The sequence below is a fragment of the Phocoena sinus genome, chromosome 20 (genome assembly GCF_008692025.1).
Source record: "Phocoena sinus isolate mPhoSin1 chromosome 20, mPhoSin1.pri, whole genome shotgun sequence".
Classification (NCBI taxonomy): domain Eukaryota; kingdom Metazoa; phylum Chordata; class Mammalia; order Artiodactyla; family Phocoenidae; genus Phocoena; species Phocoena sinus.
The window spans coordinates 51,387,725-51,404,324 of NC_045782.1; the positions used below are offsets into that span (position 1 = coordinate 51,387,725).

At 52.2% G+C, this 16,600-nt stretch overlaps 1 protein-coding gene across 3 annotated transcripts; it reads left to right on the forward strand.

Moving 5' to 3' along the window:
• The first annotated feature begins 8,068 nt into the window (after positions 1-8,068).
• WBP2 (WW domain binding protein 2) lies at positions 8,069-15,792 on the forward strand. Of its 3 annotated transcripts, none has more exons than XM_032617077.1 (8): positions 8,069-8,203; positions 10,456-10,564; positions 11,796-11,931; positions 12,772-12,864; positions 13,512-13,646; positions 13,843-13,965; positions 14,415-14,491; positions 14,626-15,775. In XM_032617077.1, the coding sequence occupies exons 1-8, from the start codon at positions 8,145-8,147 to the stop codon at positions 14,677-14,679; spliced, it is 786 nt and encodes a 261-aa protein (XP_032472968.1). In that variant the 5' UTR covers positions 8,069-8,144; the 3' UTR covers positions 14,680-15,775. The 3 variants fall into 3 exon arrangements, with proteins under 3 accessions (XP_032472968.1, XP_032472969.1, XP_032472967.1); XM_032617076.1 differs by lacking the exon at positions 8,069-8,203 and adding an exon at positions 9,187-9,299 and having other exon boundaries at positions 14,626-15,792; XM_032617078.1 differs by lacking the exon at positions 14,415-14,491 and having other exon boundaries at positions 14,626-15,792.
• The last annotated feature ends 808 nt before the right edge of the window (positions 15,793-16,600 follow it).

The following is a 16,600-nucleotide window of genomic DNA, read 5'->3' on the forward strand; positions in this document are numbered from 1 at the left end:
TGCTCTGGATATACAATGGCCTTAAAAAGGAATGAAATTCTGACACATGCTATCACATGAATAAACTTTGAAGACATTATGCTAAGTGAAATAAGCCAAAGGCAAAAGGACAAATCGTGTATGTTTCCACTTCTATGAGGCACCTAGAATAGACAAATTCATAGAGACAGAAAGTAGGAGGGGGGTTCCCAGCGGCTGGGGGAGGGGGGATTGAGGAGCTCGTGTTTAATGGGGTCAGAATTTCAGTTTGAGATGATGAAAAAGTTCTAGAGGTGGATCGTGGTAATGGTCTCACGATGTGATTGTACCTAGTGCCACGGAACTGTACACTTACAGTGGTAAATTTTATGTGATGTATCCAGTGTATTTGACTACTGAGGGGAGGAAAAGTTTTGCCTCTGCTATATTACAAAACAAAACAAAACACAAATTTCCCAGGGACAGAAATTTAAAAAAAAAAAAAAGAAAGAAGGAAAAAGACAGTGGTCACGAGAAGGGGCCCTATTAGGCATGGGGGAGGCTCATTTCCAGGGAGGACCTCCCTGAAGGGACAGCTGAGGCCTGGAGGACAAGGAGTTAGCAAGACAAAGAGGATGGGTGTGCGCTCCGGAAGGGGCCAAGCACTCCAGGGGATCAAAGTGTTTTAAGGAAGGCAAGTGACATGAGGTGGCAGTGCAGAGCCTCGTAAGGATTCTGGACTTTACTTAGGAGGAATGGGAAGCCAAGGCAGGGTTTCGCATGGGTAAACAATACAATCAGATTTGAAAGTTTAAAATCACTCTATAGGGACTTCTCTGGTGGTCCAGTGGTTAGGGCTCCACGTGTCCACTGCAGGGGGCGAGGGTTCGATCCTTGGTTGGGGAACTAAGATCCCGCATGCCACACACAGTGTGGAAAAAAAAAAAAAAAAAAAAAAAAATCTGTAATTTAAGTGAGAAATGGGTTTAAGGAGGGATAAAAGAGGATGAGAGAGACCTTGCATGTTTCCAGGGAGATGGAGATGTTCCCCTCCCACCCCCCCCACCCCAGACTGTTGGAAGGAGGACCCAGAAATAGCAGGGAAGGGCCCAGACCCACTAGAGCCCCTCCTAGCCCCTCCCTGAGCTCCCTCCTGCAGAAGGGTCCCTCCAGGCGTGGCTCCTCCCTGCTTCGAAGGTGATGCCTGTGTCTTTCTGGCTTTCTGGGATTTTGGAGGCACGGAGGGGAAATGGACAGCAGGGGCGTTGTGTAAACACTCCTACGGCAGGAATCACTCAGAACAGGCCTTGCAGCCGTGCCAGGGAATATTGAACTCCACAGAGCGGGGAGGTCTGGACTGGGAGCCACTGGGTGGGGCTCATCTCCATAGCAACCAGAAACAGCCCCAGACAAGCCCTGGCTGGGCTTACTGATGGAGGAGCAAGGAACTTGTGTTACCGAAATACCCGTGGCCAAAACGACACGCCCTGAAATAGCTCACTTTCCCATCCGCAGCGCCCCATGTGGCATCTCCCACTCTGTCTTCGAAGCCCAAACAAACAACACCAAATGGCACAAAGTTGAGGGTTACCAAGGGTTTTCTTTCTCTTGCTGGCTTATTGGAAGATGATGACTGGCTGAGTGATTAAAAACAATACGGTGCATCAAGCATGAACTGGGTCCACACACTCAGGTACAAAAAACGTCAAATTTGGTATTTTTCCTAAATCATAAAATTTGATTATGAGCTGTCCTTTGCCAAGAGGGAAAGGAATTCAACCTCAGGCATGTTTTGGGGGGTTGGGGTCTTCTGTCCACTGGGGCAGCTGCTGAGATTGCCCGGTGTCTGAGCCCAGGTGGTCCTTGTATGGTGAGCTTCCTCTCCCTTGAGCCAAGCAAGGTTTAGAGATTGTGACCAGCTGTTGTCTTTCCGCTCCAGCCCCTTTGTGTTAGTCTGCTAGGGCTCTCCTAACAAAGTATCACAAACTAGGTGGTCTAAACAACAAAAATGCATTGTCTTCCAGCTCTAGGGAGGCCAGAGTCAGAGATCAAGGCGTTGGCAGGGTTGGTCCCTCTGCGACTTCGAGGCAGGATCTGTTCCAAGCCCCTCCCCTAGCTTCTGGTGATTTGCTGACAATATCTGGCAAAATCCTTCTAGCGCTCTGCTGTTGTCTTCACGTGGCGTTCTCCCTGTGTGTGTATCTGTATCCAAATTTCCCCTTTTTAAAAGGACACCAATCATATTGGATTAGGGCGCACACTAATGACCTCATCTTTAATTATATCTGCCACAGCCCTGCTTCCAAATAAGGTCACAATTTGAGGAACTAGGGGTTAGGATTTTGACACACGAATTTAGACGGGGGACAAAATTCAACCCATAATATCCACCCTCTAAGCTGGGCTCCGTGATACAGGGGCTGGGACTCTGCATTTCTCCACTACCTGCTTCTCCCTGCCGGGCTCTGCCATCAGGGGGCGCTAGAGGGCTTGCAGGGCTGAACGAGAAGGGGCTGGCGGCTTCCCAGCTGCTGGCGGTTCCATCATCACTGGAAGGCTTCTTCACTGGGGCAGCTGCAGTTCCTTAGCGGCAACTAAATGCACTTTGTAGTTTTTCCGACCCTTGCAGAACCAGCTGCCTGGAGCCCCCTTCAGAGACACCAGCACCAGCAAGAATGTGCCCCCTTCGGAGAGTTGGGTTTTAGTTCCCAGGGGCTTTCCCTTCAAGCGTCTGTGTTTTAATTATTCCGACTTTGCCTTTTGGTGCCCCAGTCCTAGGTTCAGGCACCTCTGCGGCACCTTAGAATTATTTTTTTTCACCTTTTCAGTTACCTAGCGACCTAAGCCACATGGCTAGCTTTATACCTGTGTTAATTCTTTTTTGCCTCTCCCGTTGCGGAGCGCAGACTCAGCGGCCATGGCTCACGGGCCCAGCAGCTCCGCAGCATGTGGGATCTTCCCAGACCGGGGCACGAACCCGTGTCCCCTGCGTCGGCAGGCGGACTCTCAACCACTGCGCCACCAGGGAAGCCCGGCAGGCGATTCTTAACCACTGTGCCACCAGGGAAATCCCTAGTTAATTTATAATGTTGTGTTAGTTTCAAGTGTACAGCAAAGTGATTCAGTTACACCTACATATATATATTTTTTTTTCTTTTTCAGATTCTTTTCCATTATAGGTTATTACAAAATATTGCGTATAGTTCCCTGTGCTATACAGTAGGTCCTTGTTGTCTACCTATTTTATATATAGTAGTATATATAGTATATGTTAATCCCAAACTCCTAATTTATCTCCCTCCCCGCCATTAAGCAATTTTTAGATAAATTTTAATGGCATTAAGATTTATTCTGGGGGACTTCCCTGGTGGTCCAGTGGTAAAGAATCCACCTTGCAATGCAGGGGTCGCTGGCTCGATCTCTGGTCAGGGAACTAAGATCCCACATGCCGTGGGGCAACTAAGCCCACATGCCACAACTACTGAGCTTGAGCGCCTCAACTAGAGCCCACATGCAGCAAACTACAGAGCCCACGTGCTCTGGAACCCGCGCGCCACAACTACAGAGTCCACGCGCCCTGGAGCCTGCATGCCACAACTAGAGAGCTGCCCGTGCACCACAATGAAGATCCCACATGCCACAACTAAGACCCAACGCAGCCAAAAATAAAATAAATAAATAATAAATAAATCATTAAAAAAAAAAAAAAAAGAATTTGCTCTGGGAACTTAGTTACCTCTCCCACCTACCTGGTTGTCTTCAATCAGAAACCCAGTGACCTCTGGCCAAGCAGTGGCTCTCTGACCATACTCCTATAAATTGTCCCTTCTAAGAGGGCACCTCTGAATTGACCCTCAAGGGAGCTTTTCCTTTGCGTGCAATGTTGCAATAAGAGTTTTTCTATGCACTCATAACTAACTCATAACTAATAGTGTTCTTCAGCAACATGTAGTAGGGTAGATATCGTTTCAGGAAAGTTGTCTCGGTAAAGCCTCTGCAGCCAGCCACCAGGGGGCACAGCCTCCAGGGTTGCCCCAAGATGCCCAGCCATCCATGAGCGGGAAGAGGGAAGCTCTTTAGAAGACAAAGCTCAGGTTTATCTTCTAAAAGATTCTGAGGAGAGTCTATGGGAAGCAAGGACCAGTTCTGGAGTGGGTGCTGTTTCTGAGTGGGGATTAGAAGCACTGGGGATTAACTAGGGACTGGGGGCCATCACGAGGTGAATGGTTTAGTATTGAGGCACCCCCGCCAATAGTTGCGAATTGCAAAGCTTGTCTAGGGGTATCACTGGTAGGAAAGCAGCAGTTGCTGAGAGAGAGGGGTGTCGTTCCCTCTTATGACTGCTGCTGACTCTGGGAGAAATCAGGTTTCCTGCTGGCTCTGCTGTAGGCTTTGTCCGTGTCTCTGTGAGTCTGTTTCTGTTTTATAGGTAAGTTCATTTGTGTTGTATTTTAGATTCCACATATGAGTGATATCATATGGTATTTGTCTTTGTCTTTCTGACTTACTTCGCTTAGGTATGTCAATCTCTAGGTCCATCCATGTTGCTGCAAATGGCATTATTTCATTCTTCTTTATGGCTGTGTAGTACTCCATTGTATATATATACACCACATCTTCTTTATCCATTCAGCTGTCGATGGACATTTAGGTTGTTTCCACGTCTCGGCTATTGTGAATAGTGCTGCTATAAACATATAGGTGCATGTATCCTTTTGAATTAACAGATTTCTCCAGATATATGCCCAGGAGTGGGATTGCTGGATCAGACGGTAACTCTATTTTTACTTTTTTGAGGAACCTCCATACTGATTTCAATAGTGGCTGCACCAACTTACATTCCCACCAACAGTATAGGAGGGTTCCCTATTCTGCACACCCTTTCCAGCATTTGTCATTTGTAGCCTTTTAATCATGGCCATTCTGACTGGTGTGAGGTGCTACCTCATTGTAGTTTTGATTTGCATTTCTCTAATAATTAGTGATGTTGAGCATCTTTTCATGTGCCTGTTGGCCATCTGTATGTCTTCTTTGGAGAAATGTCTATTTAGGTCTTCTGCCCATTTTTCAATTGGGTTGTTTGATTTTTTGATGTTGTATGAGCTGTTTGTATATTTCCAAAATTAAGCCCTTGTCAGCCACATTATTTGCAAATATTTTCTCCGAGTCTGTAGGTTGTCTTTTCGTTTTGTTTATGGTTTCCTTTGCTGTACAGAAGCTTGTAAGTTGACTAGGTCCCACCATTTGTTTATTTTTGCTTTTATTTCTATTGCCTTGGGAGACTGACCTAAGAAAATATTGGTACGATTTATGTCAGAGAACGTTTTGTATATGTTCTCTACTAGGAGTTTTATGGTGTCATGTCTTATAGTTAAGTCTTTAAGCCATGTTATTTTTGTATATGGTGTGAGGGTGTGTTCTAACTTCATTGATTTACATATATGGCTGTACAGCTTTCCCAACACCACTTGCTGAAGAGACTGTATTTTTTCCATTGTATATTCTTGCCTTCTTTGTCAAAGATTAAGTGACTGTAGGTGTGTGGGTTTATTTCTGGGCTTATTGGGTCTTTTTTTTTTTTTTTTTTTGAGTCACCGTGTGGCTTTCAGGATCTTAGTTCCCCAACCAGGGATTGAACCCGTGCCCTCGGCAGTGAAAGCGCAGGGTCCTGACCACTGGACTGCCAGGGAATTCCCTTATTGGGTCTTGATATAAAATGTACTTCTTACTGTGGGTCAACATTAAAAAAAAAAAAGGAAAGCCACCATCTGATAAACTGCTCCCTAGTCTTTTCAACATCAGGACACACATAGAAAATGATTATTTGTTTAGCACAAATGATACTTGTCCAATTCACTGGGGCAAATAAATGAAGCTTCTTGGAGCTTAAGAGGTGACTGGAACAGAGTCACCCTGGACCCTGCCTGGCTGTTCTGTGGTGATGGGCACAATATCCCAGGCAAGCCCAAAGCACTCAAGGAGCTCCAGTCTGCAGAACAGGAGCAATTACAGCTCAGCAAAAAGCGATCATTTCTGGAAACAGCCAGAGCCTGTGTGCACTAGAAGGCAGGAGTGATCTGAGTTCTGAGACCTGGGCCCAAACAGGGCCTTTTGCCACCGACTTGGTTCAGCAATGAACTGCCCTTGAGCCCCTCAGTGTGGGTCCTAGAAAGCACCTGACCTCTCCACCGCCTGGGAGCAGTCCTCACAAGGCATTCACATGATCACATGGTTTTATAAAATTTGCAAAATTTGGACACTTAAGCCAGAATCGGTTAAGCCTGCTATCTCGCTTCACTCAGACTTCCTCTTCATCACGTTTCCCCTCCTGCTAGGAGGCCTCAGTGTGGCCACAGCACTGTGTTCATAATCGTGTATCTTAGTTCTAAAACAGGGCCTCCAACGTTGGAGAGGCTTCAGGCCCCACAAAACCCGCCTCTGCCTCTGCCACCAACCGGGGTCGCAAAGGGGTCAGGGCAGGACTGCGCTGTTGTCCCACCTTCCCTCTTAGGGTCCTTGTAGCAGCCATTCTTGCACACCCATTACTGGGTGGGTTTTGGCTTTCTTTTTGAAATGCATTATTAATATTTAAAACGCACACAGTAAACAAACAGTACAAAAGAGCATGCAATGCACAGTAAGTCACCTGCCAACCCCAGTTCCCAGAGCTGAGCTTCAAAGGGATAATGCCCAAAACAGTGTCTGGTGGATCATTCAAGAAAATATCTAGATCTAGATCCTATCCTATTTTTTATACAAAGAGAAGTATATTTATACACCAGTTGTACAGACAAACCTTAGCAATCTTTCCACATCAGCACAGAGAATATGACTCCATTCTTTTCAACCACTACATAGACTGTATGTGTGGAATTTACCCTAACCCATTAGGGCCAACTTCATCCCGTCCATGACGCACTACTTCACTGCACTTGTCCTGCAACTTCCAGGTGGTTTTGCGCAAGACCTCACAGAAGGCTGTTACCTGTTTCATAATATTTTCTAGTTTTTGATCCTTCACCTAGGAAATCTCACTCAAAAGTCAAGTCAAGCAGGTGGATCCCAAAGTTGGCCACCACGTGTCAGGAAATCAGCTGTTTGCTTAAAAATCAAACTCCGATCCCTGAAGATTAATGTTGCACCTGCGCCGCCCCGTGGGGAGTGAGACCCGTCCCCCGCACCCCCACAATTGCGGGTAAAGCTCCACCTCGGAGGTGCGGGAGTTTACAAAACTACCGCGGCCGAGTGGAGGCCGCCCAAGTGCTGGGTCTCAATGAGTCATCCCCATTCTGCAAGCTCCGGGTGTCACAATTGTGCCCAGTTCCATTCAGCTCCTCCACGTCCGGTTTAAATCTTCCAGCCTGTTAAACGCTGGGAGGGCGGGACTGCAGAGCCAGAGCGTTCTAGAGCGAGCAGCGCCACCGTGAGGCCAGCTGTGGTGGAGGCGGCGGTCAGGTGCCGGCGGTGGGCCAAGGTTCTCCTCCCCGCACGGAGATTCTCACCGCCCACCTCGGAGGGTGTGGGTTTGATTTCAAGGGAGGGATGGCAGTTTTTCTTGACTCTTCTCTCCCAGAACAGAGACTGATTCTTGGATTCATCTCTCTAGCTCAGTGACTACCCAAGTGTGTGGCGGGGGAGCAAAGTCATATAGGAAGTGCTCCCCATACGTTTGCGGACTGAATGAAGATGCCCCAGTAAGTGTACAACGCTCCCACAGCAGGTGTAGGTTATAGTCCCCATTCCGTGCGTATGAACTTTTGTGTCCAGGGCCTTTACGACAAACTTCCCTGTAACGCGCCCAACTATTTGCGCCGGTCCCTCGGAGGACCGGATGGAGGAAGGTGGGGATTAGTTATGCAACAAGCGGAGTCAATCCGGGCCTATGGTCTTGGAGACTACAAGTTCCAGAATGCAGCCTTCCGTTAGCGTAGTGAGAGGTCGAGGTTGAGGGAGCATTGCCTTCTGGGAATTACAGTCTTGAGTTTGTTTGTGTTGCGAGCGAAACTAGGGGGGAGGGGGAGAGGGAGTAAACTATTAGCACGTGACGCCAGGGATCAGGTGGTAGGGCCAGCCTCCGCGCAAGAGCTGATTGGCTGACTCTAATACGAACGACGCCACTAGGGGTGGGCCGAGGAAGGGCGCAAGCGCACTGCGTTCCCAGTCTCGGGACCCTTTTCTGAGAGACTATGGCGCTCAACAAGAATCACTCGGAGGCCGGCGGAGTGATCGTCAACAATACCGAGAGGTGAAAACACTACGGAAGGATCCTGGAGGACTGAAGGGCGGGCGTCGAGGGTGTGGATAGTGGGTGGTGGGTGAGTGGGCGGTGGAGAATAAACCCGTGAAGAGGGGAAACTGATGGGGGGGTGGGGGTGGGGTAACGGCTGGGGGCGGGGCTGAAGGAAGGTGGGTGAGGCGTGAGGGAAGGGCCGGGATGTTGCAGCTGTGGGATGGGGGTGGGGCGGCTGGATAGGGTAGGGGTTTGGAGAGACGGGTGGGGGTTTGGAGAGACAGGCGGAACCTGTGGGTAGTTCTTGAGCCCCTGTCCCAGAGTAGGTGACTTTTAAGAATTGGGAAGAGCTTTAGACAAAAATAATTGCCGTTTATTGGGCGTTTACTATGTGTTAGGGACTACACCTCTTTTGCTTTTTTCAATATGTAAATCCTGTGCGGTAGATACTATTACTATCCACATTTTACACGTAGGGAAACTGAGGCACAGAGCTTAAGTAACTTGCATGAGATCACAGAGCTGTAACAGGAAAGGAGTCCGGATTCCAAAGTCAGTAGCCTTAATTCCCAGTATGTAGCCTTCCAGTATATTCCAGAACTGCTGTTTCCAGATGAAAAACTGAGGCCCAGAGGTGAAATTACATAGCTAACGTTTGTCACATGTTTGACACGTTTTCTGTAAAGGTCTGTCTTTGCCTCTTTCCCTTGAATTCCTGTTGGCTTGGATCACTTCCCAGAGCAGAGGTCTCCCAGCTTCAAGGTTCTTCCTACCCACCCCCTGTCAATTCTGTCTCTCCTCCACCTCTGGGCTTCTTGGATGACTTCTCTTCTCTTGCTCCTTGGGCGCTGAGAATCAGACCAGCCAGCCCTGGTTGAGCTATGCTGACCTGAAAGCATTTTTTGAAGGAGCATAGGAGGAATCTGAGTCCCCACAGGAGACTTGGTGGGATCAAAGTCTGGTAGCTGATTAAGGCCAGCACCCAGCCCAGGGCTGTCATCCGGGAATGCTTGATGAGTCAGAGGAGAGCACCCAGGGAGCCCAGACCTCAGAATATTGACTCTTCCTCCATCTTACCTGCTCAGCGACTGGCCGTCCCAGCCTGTTCCTGGTAATGACCTCTTTTCTCTGAGCTGTATTTTTCTTTTCTGGTACTGGTCCTCTTTCCCACTTACCCCTCCCCAGTGAAGGAAGTTGTGATATCTGGGAGGCGAAAGGAGACAAATGGAACCATGTGAGCTTGGACCTTGTTGTCTTGTAATCAGAGAAACTTCACATTGCCCTTAGTGTGTAGCTGCTCTGTGTGCAAGCCAGTCCTGGACCCGGACAAACCCTTTTGATGCCATTTGGTAACATCTCCTGGGACTATTTCTTTCTCTCTCAGTGAGACTTTTCTGGGCCAAGAATGTATCTATCCTGCTGGGGCTCCTACCCGGTTTAGGACTCATTGCTGCTAAATAATGATGTGCCTTGTTTCAGAAACTGCTTCAGCCTCATTTCTGAAAAAATTGTGTAAACAGTAATTGAAGTCCACATTCAGCATTTAAAACTTGATATGTAAAATAGCGAACCTTACTCTTCAAATCATGAATCCCTTTGAGAATGATGAAAACTGTGGTCTCTCCCAGGAAAAAGCACATACGTGATCATCTCAAGGGCTAGTGGACTGATACCCCTGCAGACCCAGCTTCAGAACCCCAGGTTTAAAGGAACCCTGAAGTGAGCCCTTTGGTAATGTGTAGAGTCATGTATTAAAATGTTCGTATATCAGACTTAAAAAAGTAAGCCAACAAAAACAGAACACCTGTCATAAGGACCTAGAAGAGAATAGAAGAGTTAACCCGGATAATCTAACCTGATTTGAGGGATTATGGTGTCTCCAGAGCCCTGTGGCTCTTCTATGGCACTGGTCACTTTTTTTTTTTTTTTTTTTTTTTTTGGCTGTGCCTCTTGGCTTGTGGGATTTTTGTTCCCTGACCAGGGATTGAACTCTGGCCCTCGGCAGTGAGAGCGTGGAGTCCTAACCACTGGACTGCCAGGGAAGTCCCTGCACTGGTCACTTAGGGGCTGTGTGTGTGGGGTTTGGGGGAAATTCTATGGACCCCCAGCTTGCTTATCTCTTCCATGACTGTGTTAGTAGTTTTCTCACGTCAGTGTTGAAGCGGATGACTTGCTGGCAACTGCTACCCAGGAGGGGCCAGTCCCTGGGGGTGACAGATTGTGACTCCAACTGTCTCATCAGGGCATTTCCTCTTTTCTTATCACAGCATCCTGATGTCCTATGACCATGTAGAACTTACGTTCAGTGACATGAGGAATGTGCCGGAGGCCTTCAAAGGGACCAAGAAAGGCACCGTCTACCTTACCCCGTACCGGGTACGTTGTACAGCGAGACGGTTGGTTTGGAGACCAACTCACATCACCTCCTGGAGGCTGATGTGAGTCTTCGGTCAGCCTCAGCCTCGTGAGTCTTGGGTCAGCCGCAGCCTCGTGAGTCTGGTGGCCGCTGAACCCTGGTGAATGTTAGCGTGTTTCTGTCACGTGCTCCTGGTTCTAGAACCACCAGCCTCTTCGCACAGCAGAACTGATGGCTGGGCAGTGAATCCGTGTAAGTTCCAGAGCTGCTGCTGCAAAATCTCTCTGTAGTTGGATGCAGCTGCTGGGCTGACCTGGACCTGGAGGGGAGAGGCTGTTGTTACTTTGATTTCTGTAGGAGTAGCCCGTGAGGCCTTTGTGCACATCCAGAGTGATAAATGTGGTCAACAGGATGCAGTAGCCTGGCCACAGCCTCGGGAGTAGGCAGAGAGACCAGCAAAACCCTGCAAAGCGAGAAATGCCAGACTGCAGAATGGGCCTTGCCCGAGAGTTCCCCAGGCAGACTCTCAGAGACTTCCAGAGAAACACAGATGGATATTCTTGGGAAAGGATCGCTGCCTGCAGCTATCCCAGAGTTAGACTTAAGGATCGTTAGAGGAAGAGGAGCACAGGCTTTAGCGGAGACTGGGGTGGGGGGGCATCTCAAAACCCTATCTCTGGGGGTTCAAGCTGGCATCTTCAGTCACAGATTGAAGTCATGGGGGTAAAGCAGAATGTTCTCCACGTGCAGGGTGGGAGACGCTGGCTGTTGGGCAGAGTCTGCAGAAAGGTTAGGATCATCCCTTCTCCTGGGATCTGCCACCCGCTGCCGTTCCCTCTTCTCAGTTCTGTGAAGCTCAGGCTGAACTCTCCCTTCAGGAGCCCTTCCCTGCTTCGGCCCTGCCTCTCTGCCCTGGCCTTGCAGGCTCCACTTAGGCTCCACATCCGCCGGCTCCTCACCACCACGTCTCAGTGGCAGAGCAGTTTGTCCTGCTCACACGTGCTGTCTGAGCCACACATTTTTCTTGTGAATTCACATGTCTGGCCTCTCCAGCCCGGCTGCATCTGAGGCCTTTTACTCTAAAAAGCGCTCTCCGGGGCTGGCTGGTGCAGAGAGCGCCCTGGGGCTGCCGGGTGCTGGCTCGGGCCACCCGCCCCGGCCCTGGGAGTTGATGGCCTCCCACACAAAGGAGGTGATGGCCGGGCAGGCCATGGTTCGGGTGGGGATGGCCCTTGTCCTCTCTCCCTGCAGGTCATCTTTCTGTCCAAGGGGAAGGATGCCATGCAGTCCTTCATGATGCCGTTTTATCTGATGAAGGACTGTGAGATCAAGCAGCCTGTGTTTGGAGCAAACTACATCAAGGGAACAGTGAACGCTGAAGCAGGAGGTAGGTGACAAGGGAGCTTGGGGACACTGACGGGGCTTCCAGAGAGGTGCTCTGGGGCATCTCTGACTGCTGCCCTGGAGATGTCCTCTTTGGACCCCATCACCCTAGCTGTGTCTTCTTCCTGGCTCTGGATTAGCTTCCAAGACCAACACTTGGGCTGCCAGCTGTTCAGCTGGGGGAGGTTGCCAAGAGCTGGAAAGTGCTAACGTTAAAGATGACAGCTCAGGTCACCTTTTCAGAGAGGGAAGTCAGCAGAATGACTGTAAACCAAGTGAAAATGCTTATTGTGAGCTGGGGAGTGTGTTCAGATGTTAGGTGTGGGAGGGAGCTGTATCAGGTTCTTGGGAAGGGTCTTTCCTCTAGAGCCAGGCAGAACCCGCTGCCCCTCTGTAACACCCGGAGAGGCCCTGCTTGGTGGCAGGCTCTTTGCAGACCCCAGAGACCCCTGCGTCGAACTCGCCTTCCCGCTCACGTTCAGCCTGGCCCGAGCCTTGCTGTTGATCTCACAGTTCCCCTTTGGACAGAAGCCAGGCTGGAGGGGCCTGGGGTTCGTCCTCAGGCCCCCTCGGGATGAGAGATCTGCTCTGAACTTGAATGTCAGTTGTTGCTGGGCGTGCTTGTTGCTGAGAAGCTGCTTTACTGGGGGTGGGAGGCCTGAGTGCACATGTGCTTACAGGGCTGCGCAGTAAGTGGGCAGGAGGTGGCCGGTCGGCGCTGGCATGCGATGTGGGTGGTGAGCCTCCTGGCCATTGGATGGGGCCTGGAGACGACGAAGAGCCATCTCTTCAGACGTAACTTAAGTTCTTTTCCGGAGCTGTTGATGCACTGTTCCCTTCTCAGGTGGCTGGGAAGGCTCTGCGTCGTACAAGTTTACCTTTGCGGCAGGGGGCGCCATCGAATTTGGACAGCGGATGCTACAGGTGGCATCTCAAGGTATCAAGGCTCTAAAAATCAGGGGCCAAGGATGCATTGAATGTGTGTGCTATTTGCTCATTTGGGTTTGTTTACTTTTTGTTTTGTTTTTTAAGCAGTCAGGAGATGAGTTTCTGGGCCCCAGGCTGCCCAGGGCTGGGAGTTGGGAAGGAAGCCTGTAATAAAATCACCGTTCTGTACCTTAAAGGCTGGGTTTCCCCTGCCTGGAGCAGGTATAGGACATTTTAACAAAGCTGTTTGGACTCAAGGACATTTTACTGTGGCCTCATAGAAACAAACAAAAACTCAACCATTAAGCTACCATCAGGCAACCATTTTAAGTCCCCAAGGGCTGTGTTCAGCAGACCTCCTCACCTCGTCCCCAGCCTCACCCAGCTCCATTCTCTACCCCACCTCTAGCCTCCTTCTTCCCTCCATCCATCCCTCCACCCCTGTCCTGGACCTCCTCCACCCCAGCTCTGACCTCCCTCCCCATCCAGACCCCTCGCCTCATTCCTGACCGAGACGGACTCCAGTGGGGAGGGGTGAGGCGTGTCTGCTGTGCACATTCCTGGGACCCTGCAGCTCCCCTCGGCAGGCGGTGGGAGCGCCCTCTCCCCAGTACCCAAGGCCCGCGACACTCATTTCTCTCTCCCCTTGTGCTATAGCCTCCCGAGGTGAAGCCCCCAACGGAGCCTATGGTTACTCTTACATGCCCAGCGGCGCCTATGTCTTCCCCCCACCAGTCGCCAATGGAATGTACCCCTGCCCTCCTGGCTACCCCTGTCCACTGCCCCCAGCTGGTGAGTGTGTCCTTTGCTGCCCACGCCTCCCCCCGCACTGACCACCCTCACCCAGGCCAGGGGATTGTAGAGGGGAGACTTGTTCTTTGGCCTGCTTCAGGACTGACAGAGCAGCTGGAGGGGCCTGGGAGGGTGCCGGCTACAGGAGCTGGGGCTGGGCTGCTCACTGGGTCCCCGTTACTCTCTTGCCGAGCAGAGTTCTATCCGGGACCTCCCATGATGGACGGGGCCATGGGGTACATGCAGCCCCCGCCGCCGCCCTACCCTGGGCCCATGGAGCCTCCGGTCAGCGGCCCCGATGTCCCCTCCACTCCTGCAGGTGAGGGCCCTGGCTGCTCCCCGTGGTTGCACGGAAGCCCCAGATAATGAATGACCACTGGCCTAGGGACGATCCCAGGGGACCGGCAGCGCGGTGGCCTGGTGGCGAAGGGGTAGAGTCCAGCCCCCACTCTGTCCTTTAGCTGGCCACGTGCCCTGGGCCCAGGAAGGTCCCCCTCTGCACCGCAGTCTTCTCATCCACAAAACGTGCCAACGGCACCACCTGGGGGGCTTGTGGTGAAGATGGGGGGGCAGGAGGTGTAGAGGGACCAGATGGGACGGTGTGGCACGCGCTAAGTGCTCAGGAAGGGTTCTCCACTGTTTTAGTGATGGAACTGCGTCCTCAGCACCAGCCACCCCGAGCACCAGGGGGCCGGGGCTGTGGGGGCAGCGGAGGAGGCGGGGAGGGCTTGTCCCCGGGGCTCTTCCCCAGTTTGTGTGTTCTCACAGCTGAAGCCAAGGCCGCCGAAGCAGCCGCCAGCGCCTATTACAACCCAGGCAACCCACACAATGTCTACATGCCCACGGTGAGCAGGGCTGGTGAGCGGGGGCGCCGTGGCACTGGCGGGACCCCCGCAGCCCCAGTTTGCTGGAATTTAGGGGCAGGAGAGACCTCGGCTTATTCCGACCCTTCCAACGTGATCTTTCCTTTCTTCCTCAGAGCCAGCCTCCGCCGCCTCCTTACTATCCCCCAGAAGATAAGAAGACCCAGTAGACCGCTCACACCCCCCTCCTCCCGCCTCTCTTTGCTCTCTCCTCCCCTCCCCTTGGGGCTCAGTCTGGGGTGGGGGGCAGGCCTCGTCCTTTCTCCAGGTCTGATTATAAAACAGTCACCAGAAACTAGCCTGGCAGGGGGAGGGCCCCTTGACTTGGTTGAATATAAAGCAGGCGCCAGGACGTAGCCTTGAGGGGTGCGGGGAGCGGTGCCTCCCAGCTTCCCACGTGAGCCCAGAGCCCACAGCGCTTCCCTCTCAGCATCCCTGGGGGGCATCCCCCTCGTTCCTGTCCTGCTCTCATAGCTTCTACCCACGGAGGGACTCTCTGGCCACCTCCTCCGCCGCAGTCCAGCTCTCTCGTTTTGTTGCCACTTTATCCTCACGAGCTTTGCCCTCCCCAGGGACCCCTGCCAGGCCCTACTCACATTCCATCCACTCTGGTCTGTACCTGGCTGTGGAAGGCCACCTGTCTGCCGGACTGTCAGCCTACGTTCCATTCCCAGCCAGCCTCAGCCTCCGTCACGCACGCCTTCCCTTCCCTGTCCTTGGTCATCCTGTTGCCACTGCTTTTGACTTTTGGAGCTTTCCCACGAGCCACCAGGGGGTGGGTGGCGTGAGGGCCAGGCTGCTGCAGCTGGGCAGGGAGCCCCTCTGCTTCCCTGCTAGTTTTTCTGGAATTTGTTTCCCTTTGCCTTCTCTCTTTTCCCTCTAGAAGGAGGGGCTTCTTGGACTGGAACTGCAGAATGCATGTCCACTTGGGGGCTGCCCAGAGGGCTGGGAACAGACCCCTGGGGCCTGGCCTGGGCGCTGACCATGACCTCTCGCCAGCCCCTGGGGCCTGGCCTGGGTGCCGACCATGACCTCTCGCCAGCCCCTGGGGCCTGGCCTGGGTGCCGACCATGACCTCTCGCCAGCCCCTTAGCCTGCCCTCTTCCCTTTAAGCTTCTTGCCTGGTTGGTGATATGCCCCCTGGATGCACTAAAATTTGCTCCCATTTGCTCCTGGACTGGCTGTGAAGAGAGGAGATGGTTATTTAAAGAGAATTCCCTATTTATTTGACAGAAAAATTCAGTTAATATATTAATGTGAAATAAACCCTGTTTGCACCTTGATTTGTCTGCTGAAAATGTGAACTTGTAAAAATGAGTGACTGGACCCTGCCTGGCTCTGCGTGTGGTGATGAGGCTCTTGGGAAGGAGAGCCATCTGGCTGCTCAGGGCCGGGGGAGGCAGTGTTCCCTCCCGTGTGAGAGTCCCTTGTTCTCTTGGCCTATTTGGGGCCAGGATGCTAAGGCCTCTCCTGTGTCCATTCTGTGGCAGTTGCTCAGCAACTGTGCCCACCCGCTGAGTCCCCTGGGGCCTGGCACAGCCCAGCAGCTACTCTGGGTGGGAGGAGTTGGCAGGAGGGCCCAGGCTGGACCGGAGTTCCTGCGTCCCTGGCTGCTGTGCTCACCGCCTTGCCTCGTGGGAGTTAGAGGGTACGTCAGTGAAGGCCAGGCATTCAAGACTGGCCCCTGCAGTGCGGGCTCTGGTGCCACCCTCCTTGTGAACCCTGGGGCTGGGGCGGGTGGGAAACGGCCACTGTCCGTGCCCAGGCCTGCACTCCCTGGACCCTGGCCTGAAGGGCGGCCCTGGAACCCTGTGGTGGAGCTCAGCCCAGCACCGAAGCGTCCATTTTCCTGTCCCTTCTGGGCCAAGTCGCCCTGTCAGGAGAGGCTAGGCGGTAGCCTCCCCAGACTGTTCCTTCTGCAGCCCCGCCCAGCAGCTCCTCGGGTTGGCTGAGCCCCCTACAAGGGCGTTTGAAGGGAGCAGCCATCCGACCATCCTTATGGGGGCCGGGGCCGTGGGGCCATGCCTGCCCCACGCAGCCTGGCCCTGGCACCTCGGTGGAATGTCACCTGGGGAGCAGAGCAGGTTGAGC

What these genes read in the sequence shown, in the direction of transcription:
- WBP2 (XM_032617076.1), top strand. Translation starts at nt 9,202, where the DNA reads ATGAGTCAGAGGAGAGCACCCAGGGAGCCCAGACCTCAGAATATTGAC. An exon ending in GCCGTCCCAGCCTGTTCCTG is followed by an intron (nt 9,300 to 10,455) that starts GTAATGACCTCT and finishes TTCTTATCACAG; the next exon opens with CATCCTGATGTCCTATGACC. An exon ending in ACAATGTCTACATGCCCACG is followed by an intron (nt 14,492 to 14,625) that starts GTGAGCAGGGCT and finishes TTTCTTCCTCAG; the next exon opens with AGCCAGCCTCCGCCGCCTCC.